Here is a 9,661-nt window from a genome sequence, read left to right on the forward strand (position 1 = left end):
TACTCTGTTTACTGGTGAGAAAAATCAATTCCTTTCTGAATCTGCTTTGTTGGAATGCTGCACACCCAGAGGGACGAGAGCCAAACACAAACAGCAAAAGAGAAAAACCTTCAGTCTCTACATAACAAAGAATCTAATCTGGAGCTAAAACAGTTTATTCTGTACTTGATGTGGAGTCAGTGCAGGACGTATTTTAGACACAAGATGGCGACATCATACCTCCTTTTTTACTGGAAGTGAGTGCTGACAGTGGAGTCATTTTAAAAGGGGACTATAGTTTATTTGCTTTTGCTCTCAATCAGTGTTCCAGCTCATAGTAGATGGTAATTAGTGTCTGATTGTGTGAATTTTTACGCACAAGTTTGCAATCTTTTGTTTGCATTTTTGTTTTGAATTGCAGAATTGTACTATATCCCCTCTGGCCCCCTCCAAGAACATGCCATCGTACACTACTTCATAAAGAAATGTTTTTCCACAACGTAACACTCCTGAGTTTGTAGTAAAATAATTATCTTAGTCAAGATGATCAAACTAAAGTGACAGACTCAGCAATGAGAACCTTAATCTGAGTCGAAAAGCTCATGTTGACTCCTGAGAAGCTCAACAACTCTGATTTGTTAGTCCTGGTTCAAAGTACGCCTTAGGGAAAACAGCAAATATGCAAGGTGAGCTGGTGAGGTGAAACCAGAAAGTACCTTTTGGCAGAAAACCACCGCCATAGATCACCATGACTGCACCATACCTGTGGCGAGCTGGTGGCAGCAGCAAGCTGTAGGGCTTCTGGGAAAGAGAAATTGTTGAAGGGAAGATTGATGGAGCTAATAACAGTACACTCCAAGTTTAAAACCTGTTAGAGGTTGCCAAAAACCTGGACACTAGAGTAGAGGTCCAGCTTCCAGCAGGAGAGCAGCACTAAACATACAGTCAGAGCTACAGCAGAGTGATTTAGGTGGAAGTATAATCATGGATTATACTGGTTCAGTCAGTCAATTCTTGACAATTGTCGAGCTGTATGAGCTTGAGCTGTTTTGCAGAGAAGAATGAAAAAAAATATTCGGTCTCTTTGCAACGCAACTAAAAAAATACACCAAAACACTGTATCTTTTTTCTTCCTTTTACTATTATTTCTATTTTGTAACTTTTTTGTGTGTGTGTGAATCACATTGGATTGTAAAAACCCACCTTGAGGTTTGTTGGTCTAATGTGACGTAATATGAAAATAGTGGTATAATTTATGTTAGTGGTTGCTGGTCAGTGGAAAAATAAAAAATGATCCAAAAGCTTTTTGTTCATATTTAGAGTTGAAATAAGTCAGCGGTTGTGAGGACAGAAGAACTGAGTTTGATTTTTATAAAAATATAAGATTTTATTTTCTGCTACACAGTGAAACATGCAACATTTTCGTCACACTTCTCAATAAAAACAGTACAAAAATCCCCCCCACATCAACACATACTATAGATAGACTTTTAAAGCGCAGAACAAATTGGGATCTTTAAATTAAATTAAACTGTACAAATATTTACAAAAATTACATATCAACATGAAAAAAGGAATGAAAATACAATCCTTCCAGTCTGTTCTTCTACTTCTTTTTTTCTAAAAAATAGACCTGAATTAGTTACAGTCAACACATTTTTATTTATTTATTTTTGTCATCGTTCTTTTCTCAGTGCCATTGCAACTGCGTTCCTTATCTAACCATAAACTCAGCTGTTTCTCAGTTGGTTTCTCATCCACATGTTGGACCAAGGCTCTGACCTTTCCTCCACTCTCTAAGGGCACACACACACGCACACGCACGCACACACACGCACACACACGTACACGCACAAGGTCGACATTCAGTCCTGCACTCACACACACACTCGCACAAGGACACATTCAGACCTGTTTGGACACTGGCTCGCTGTGGTCAGCATGCTCCCTCTACAGCTGCTGAGAGTTTACAGGTCTGGTCTTTGGACTCGAGGAGGGGGTTGGGAGGGGCTAATTAGACACCTCGTTTAGAGAGGAGGTCTGCGTTTAAATATGCTATAAATATGCATAAAGAAAAATGGATGGATTTGTAACAAGAAAAATAATGTGGAACGGGTGGAAACCACACAGTAGGCTTGTCATTTAAAAAATAAAAAGGTATAGTGCATAAAATCTTTTAGAGCTGCGGTGCAGCCCTCTGTCTGAGTCTATGTGGCTGACATGCTTCAGCCGTTCAGAGTCTCTGGACTACTTTAGCAATGGGAAAAATGACACGATCAAAAGGCAAATATACTGAGCTGCAAATTGAGATGGAGTTCTGTTTCTTTTCAAGTCAAGGGCTTGGACTGGGCCTCGGCGGCTCACGCCATGTCGCCGATCATCTTCTTGTAATACGTAGTCTCGAAGATGTCGTTCTCCCCGGGGCAGTTGTAGTGGCAGGCGCAGGACTTGATGAACATCATGTGCTTCTTCATCACCTGCCCATCGGGGCACTTGAACTCCATGGGCAGGGTGGTGGTCCTGTGGGGGGTGCAGCAGCGGCCATCCACGCAGACGCCGCAGAACTTTGGCCTGTAGGACTTGGTGGTGGTGCAGCCTGAGATCTCAAACTTCATGGGCTTGGAGACCCGGGGAGTCCGGATGCACTTTTTCCCTTTCTGCAAGTGGAGAATGAGAGTTCAGCTGATGTGCTTTGGTGAAAACTTTGTGACATTGTTTTGTAAAAGTTCTTCAAGAGCCATATCTGTAGAAGAACTCACCCTGATGCTCTGCTCCAGCTGGGACTCGCATGGTCTCACCATGCACAGCCGGGTTTGCTTTTCAAGCCTGCACTGGTGGTTGTCATTGGTGACCCTGGTAGATATCCCAAGGCCACAGGTCTTGGAGCAGGCACTCCATTCAGTAGTCTGAACCAGGCAGTTCTCCCTCATCGTATTAGGATCTGGACCATAAGTCTCCTCCTCTCTGTATGCTGTGAACACATGAAGAGACCCAGGATTAGACAAGAGCTCTGAGTATGTCGTGTTGACGTGGGAAGACTGAGAAAGGACATTTCTCTCGACTCACCAGCCAAAGCAGTGCCTGCGAAGGAGTTCTTTTTGGGAGATTCACATATCCACTCCTCGCAGCACTTCCCGGGCACCTTGACACGTTTTGGCATGGGGCAGTCTGGGCTGGGCAGCCGGATGTCCATGGAGCAAAGCGGGACGCAGCCCACAGCTCCGTCCAGACAGGTACACTGGTACTTGCAGCTGCTCTGGAATGACTCTCCATTTTTGTACACCATACCGCCAAACACACAGGTTGCTCCCTCCCGAGCTGCGGAGACAAAGTTCAGTTTAAGGTTCATGTCTTCAGGACGCCTAAGGTGGCAGACAATCGAGAAGGACCTATCGGCTCACCTGTGCACACTCCGATGCGTCTGTTGGTGGGCGCTCCAAAGTCACAGTAGAGACCCTTGTGGGGGTCGCAGACGTCTTTCTCGGTGCAGAGCTCGCTCATCTGTTTGGCACACACCCTGCAGCAGCCGCAGCCATCCAGCACTAGACTCACTCCCGGGGGACACTGAGGCGGGGTGGAGGGACAGGAACACTGGCCGCTGCACTCCTGACCTTCAGCCTGGGACCAAAGACACACGCACAGGTAAACCTCAAGAGCACATGGCTACGCTTGGACAGGGATGAGAAGCTGGTACACTCATGATGTATGGAGATATTTGAGTTTAAAACTCATGTTTAGAAAGTTAGAATAGCATCAGTTAATTGCTTGAGCTTACCATGCAGGAGAACATGATGCACAGCACAGGGAGCAGGATGGTTTTCTTCATTCCAGCAGACATCGTTTCTAGTTCTCAGTTATAAATTCAGATTCTTCCAACGCCTTCGTGGACAAAGTCTTCCTTGAGTCTCAGAGTCTGAGTCTGCGAATTTCTTCCGATGAAGTTAATCTCTTGTCAAGCCGCTGCTCCGGTCACACTCTTTCTTGTTTCTGTTCTCGGTGAAAGCTGGAGTTCAGCTTCGGTAGAGGAGTTGATCTGAGTTCTGACTGCACACTCCGGCTCCCTTTATACTCCCCGGCCCTCATGGCACGTCACTGGGGGCTGAATGGAGAGCCAGCCCTGGACAAACATGGACATGCTTGGCATTCTTTCCTCGCTTCCTGACCCCCACTCCAGACATCCCACATTCCTGCTGTCTGAAGGCAAGGCTCTGCTGCTTGGGCCAAACAACACCATCTCTCTTCGAGAAGCTTTCATTTGGGATGGAAGGATAAGTCTGGTTTAGAGGCTTGGGACCCCACACTGGGAATTCCTGAAGACTGACTTCACAAACAGGCTGCCGGCCCCTATAAATAATGCATTTTATAAAAAGGCAAGAAGAAAGAGGGAGAGACGGCAGGGGTCAAATGTGAAGCCACACGTAAGTTTACATGAAAGAGGAACGGTGAGCAAAAACAACAGGTGGAATCTCATTAAAATGCAGGCATAAAATCATAAATTAAACGGCTCGATGTGTAGCAGGTGGTTAAGACTTTAAGACCTCAACAGCATTCCACCAGCCTGACTTCAAAGGTGCACAGACACCGTGTACTTTGGTAAATGAACATTAAGCGGTTACACAAAGGAAATCATTTGAGCCATTAAATTGAGCTGGCTATCCGTCAAGGTGTTTGTTCCAGTAAAGAAGCTTGGAAAATGGTGTTTTGAAACTTTGTCTTCTCTCATGCTGTCACGTCTGGGAAACTGCTACAGCTCTGTGCTCTAAGGTTATTATTTGCACATTATGATCTCTTCAACATGGTTCTAAGCAATAATTCTTACACTATTTGTACAAGTTATTGACCTAGACTTTTGGATTTTTTTGGCCAGCAGGGACCAGCTCAAACGTAGTTTTGTTACAGTTCATAAAGCAGGTAACTACATAAAAGTCGTGATCAAATCACTTCTGGATGTATGGCCCCATTTCAGTTTTTCCACCATATCTGGAAGACGACGTGAAATTTAGTTTGCTGCATTCTGCAAGTTTGCCACTAGGTGTCAACAAATCTCACATAATATCTTTTTATACAAGCCGAGACTCAAAAACAATGTACAAATCCTCCAATATGACAAAGATTAAAAAACTGTGATTTCTAATTTACAAGGTAATTTCTGTCCCTTTAAAAAGTTAATAGGATGTAGTAAAGTAGCTGATTTAATATTGTTCCAATGCCTGTATTTAATATTGCCATCTTGCTGGCACTGAGTTACTTTTCATGCCTTTAAACTGTATTTTTACTATTCCAACATTTAATGGTTAAGGTTAGGAGAAAATGCTCAATATGTTTAAGTGGGATCCTCGTGTAATACATTCATAGTTCAAATTATGCAATGTTTTTAAAAATTATGTAGACATAATACCTGAGTCAATATTTTGCTGCCACAAGAATTTTAGGGTTTTTTATCTGGAAACTTGATTTTCAGTTCAGCTGCTCAAAGAGAATCTTGTTTTTAAAAGTTTTTACCAAGCTTCCCTCTCATGAGGATTTCATTCTGGGTTTTGACTGAGCCATTATAACCAATGGATTTGCTTCGGCTAAGTGTTGGCTTTTCCGCTCTAAAGTACACAACTTGATTTCAGAAAAGCTTATGCAAAGGAGACTCTGAAAGTAAATGTCATCTCCTGCCGGTTTGAGTTGTGAGTTTGTGATTCTGAAAACGAAATTGGATCATTATGGTGTGCTTCCTGTTTTTAGTATGAAATGAACAAAGAATCCAGTCACGGTAAGCTGAACTGGTGTTCACGGTGAAAACTTTCAACCTATTGTTTAGAGGTAAGATGCTAAAGACTAACAATTTCAGTCTGAACTGTTCTTTCCAAAGGAAATGCTCAGACATTCAAATATCTAGATGCTTTTCTTACTAAATGCTTGGGTGCTTTGTTTTGACTCATGGCTGGAAATTTTATCTCACATCGAACAGGACATCTTGAGTCTGACTCCTGGGTAAGGCTGAAAGGTAATAAGAAATCATGAGTCGACTCCGGCGAAAGTGCATGCACGCCCGATATGACGGGAACAAAGACTGCATGCTCTTTGAGTTCTCACCTGCCTAATGAGGTTTAGTCTGTGATGGACTTGAAACGGCCAGGTGTGCCCCATCTCAGGCCAGGCTTATTTTACTACATCAAACCCAAAGTAGAGGTTTGCAGGAAAGAGGCGAGACGGAGGTTTGTGTATTTTCTTTACCTTTTTTTTAAGAGAAAAAGGGGGGATCACACACCAGGCTAGACTGAAACACTGCTCTGCTCCTTCTCCAGCCAGCAAATCGGAAATGAAAAACTCCCAGAGAAACTAGGAGCTGAAGGAAAGGAATGTAAGAAACAAGCCAGCAGACTGGGTTGTTACTAGACAGGAAGCATCCCCATATAAGGAGGCCTGTGCTTTTCCTAAAAAGGATATGTTCTCTTTCTGTGCAGGCTCAGTACAGTAGAAACTTCTACCTGACTGCCTGAACATGGCTGTGAGTGAAAGTGTGTGTGAGGGATTCCTGCGTGTGTGTGTGTGTTGTATGTCAGCGCAGCTTTCGGAGCTGCACTGATATCTAACGGAAGCAGCTTGATGAAGGAACGTGCTCCTGCCACACTGCAAAACAAGACCCAGACACCGCTGTTATCTAACATGCTGAGTAATTTACAGTTGTTGCCGTCAGGCCGTCTGTTTATCTTCCACTGCAAGACATTTTCGCGAGCTTTTTTAACGAATGTCCTCTGAAGATAAAATGAAATGTTTTTGTTTCATGCTTTCTGTTGTTTGTGCAGGCGCTCGTGTGTGTGTGTGTGTGTGTGTGTGTGTGTGTGCTACCACGAGCCTGTTCTCCAAAAAACAGCTTAAACCAAACAACGACAATGCTAAGAAAGCAATTTATATACAATCTTTGGCCAAAGCAACAGAAAAAAAAGCAATCAATAGAAGGAAAAAAGAATTATTTCTGAAACAAAAACAAGAAAAAGTAGGATTAAATTTGCTATACAGTTAAATAAGTTAAAAACAAACAAAGAAGAGAAATACACCTTTAGATACACAAGAAAAAAGTTCTATATTAAAACAATATGTAAAACAGAAATACTATCGACTATAAACAATTAATATGAAGGAGACCAAAACCCAACATTTTACAAACTATCTCAGATTGCATGGTAGAAGTTTATCTTTGGTAAACTTCATAATCTCTGGAGATAGATCTTTATGAATACAGTTTTTATTGTACTCCATTTCCAGTCATTCTGAAACCCATTTAGTCAATTTAAGTTGATCACTCCAACTTAACCCCAGTTGATTTCCTGCTTGTAGATGATTTTTTTAAGAGTCGCATCACCACATAAAGTTTCCACCAACTTCGAGCAGGTCACACCAACTCACTTTAGGAAGTTGGCTGTCTACTTCCCAAACTACTTCCTTCATTTTTCCACCAATAAATGAGAAATATTTAGATGAATCATTCAGAAAACTACTCGGAGTATTGTTTTATGACAGGGATTGAGCTGGAACATGTGCCATTGATGATGAATCTGTCTATCAGATTGGAACCTCCTCCAGCTTGTTTACTTAAAAAAGAGGGTTCAGAAAGATTAAACTTGCACAGTTACCACTGTTTTTTCATTTATATTCTTCAGTTTTTGTTATGCTTCATGAATAATTTAGATATATATATATTTTTGCACATTGAATGTTTGAGCTTTGACTGTGGGACTTAAAGTTTCCTGTGGATATTAGTCCAGTGACTGCATTTATTCTCTCTAGTTTCCAGATCTGATTATGTGGATGAGGTGGCCAAAGGAAATACACAGCTCTGTGTGAGGTAGAGTCGGATATGTCAAGGCTAAGTATAGATGGATGTATTTGTCTAAGCGAGTTGCTTCGGGTTTAAATCAGAGCTGGATGTCTGGTGGTGCCGTAATGGTAGTCTGCTCAACTTTGTGCTTGTTGGCATCGGTTCTATTAAAGGAGGGGAACTGTCTGATCTTCCGTCTTGTTCAGATTCAGCACAATAGAAACTGAGTGTGACGTTATTACGAAGACAAGAGAAGATTGGTCCAATTTAACTTGAGACAGTGAGAAAAACAAAGTGTGCCAATTTATTCGGTGTATATAAACTTCTGATTTCAGCTGTACCTGAGTACAGTGAAAAATGGATGGAGTTACACTTCCATGTCAATGAAAACTCTGTTCCTACCCTCTGAATTTATGGTCCTCCAGACCAGTCAACATTTTTCTAATTTCTTATTATCCAATTGTGGTCAGCTTGTGTAATTTGTAGCCTCGATTTTCAGGGTTTTTTTTGGGAGGATTTTTGCTGATAGGATTGAGACCTGGTATAGTATTGCAGCAGCAACCAATCTGTTTAAGTTATTAATATCACCTCTAACAAGTCTGTCCATTCTAAACTGTGTTGTCAAAAATACATCTGACATCTGACACTTGGTTTGAATTTCAGCGAGTTATCCTCACCACAAGTGAGACGAGTTACTTTCACGCGATTGATCCCTATTTGTCTTAACGATTGATCAGTCTGCACTGGAATCAGTTTCATATGGATTCTACTTTACTGCTTTCATTTTTTCTCTACCATCTGCTACTAATCTTCAATAATGCACAGTTACAGAGAAAAACAAACAGACAATTGATTAAGTTTCTAAATTAGCCCTCTAGTTTCCATCACATCTGAGCTCACACAGCTCAAACGGTATTTACTGGCCCAGGCCTGTCTCCTGTCCTGGTTCCAGATTTACACAAGCTACTACCAGCCAGTTATAGAATGGTGTGATATTTACGCTCATTCATGGTTACCCCGTGACATCACAAGCCTGCTAAAGCAAAACAGCTGGGGGTTGGGGGGGGGTTTCCACCTTCAGGCTCTGTGGAGAAGACCGACTTTGTGTCTCACAACAACACCTTCCTCATTTAGTCTCACCTTCGGGGTCAGAAAGTGGAAACTGCCCAGCTCTCCGCGGATCATGATGTCAAAGCCTGACGGTGACGTTACAGAGCGAGCCTCTGTGCCTCCCGTGGGCCATCCCATCACTGTTTCCATGATTCCCGAACACCGCCCGCAGCCAGCCGAGGCACACTCATACCTTCCCGTGATTTCACAGCTCCGCAGGAAGAAGTAGAGACTGAAAACAAAAACCGAAGCAAACATATTGTTTTTCCGTTTGGGCTTCACAATTGCTCATTTCTTGTTTAATCGTCATCTCGTTCCCTTTTGACAAAACGAGGGCAACAAGGTCAGGGTTCGGAGACTTAATGACATCCAACGCTCCCAGTTTTATCAGGCCCATCTGGTTCACGGTGATTCAGGCTAACGAAGCCTTCATGAAAGGAATAATCTGTTTCTGCTGATTCAGCCGTGCTAATGCTCTAAATATACATTACATGAAGGTGCATTCTGTGTATGCACAGGTAGGCTATACTTTAGACATGCTAAGCTGGTGGGTTTCTCCCAAAGCGGCTCCACATTTGAAACTTCACTTGTGTTGCCTGCATTCATCTGAATTAAACTGAATTCCATTAGTGGTTGCTGGCAAGCTATTTGAAGAATGTTCCATGGCTTTAACTTCAAACACCCCATCTATATACCACTGTGCAAACTGAACATGAGACCCAAAGCTCAAAATGATTTTCCTGTCCTGCGTATTTTCCCCCC

The 9,661-nt window shown here is 42.5% G+C and overlaps 1 protein-coding gene across 1 annotated transcript; it reads right to left on the minus strand.

Annotated features, from left to right (window-relative positions):
- Nucleotides 1-1,621: 1,621 nt before the first annotated feature.
- LOC129369145 (CCN family member 2-like) lies at nt 1,622-4,008 on the minus strand. The gene is made up of 5 exons (XM_055044495.1): nt 3,755-4,008; nt 3,381-3,597; nt 3,046-3,297; nt 2,739-2,950; nt 1,622-2,636 (listed from the first exon to the last, which is right to left on the minus strand). The coding sequence occupies exons 1-5, from the start codon at nt 3,815-3,817 to the stop codon at nt 2,340-2,342; spliced, it is 1,041 nt and encodes a 346-aa protein (XP_054900470.1). The 5' UTR covers nt 3,818-4,008; the 3' UTR covers nt 1,622-2,339.
- Between the last annotated feature and the right edge of the window lie 5,653 nt (nt 4,009-9,661).

The sequence above is a fragment of the Poeciliopsis prolifica genome, unplaced genomic scaffold, assembly GCF_027474105.1.
Source record: "Poeciliopsis prolifica strain line A6 unplaced genomic scaffold, Auburn_PproV2 SCAFFOLD020, whole genome shotgun sequence".
Classification (NCBI taxonomy): domain Eukaryota; kingdom Metazoa; phylum Chordata; class Actinopteri; order Cyprinodontiformes; family Poeciliidae; genus Poeciliopsis; species Poeciliopsis prolifica.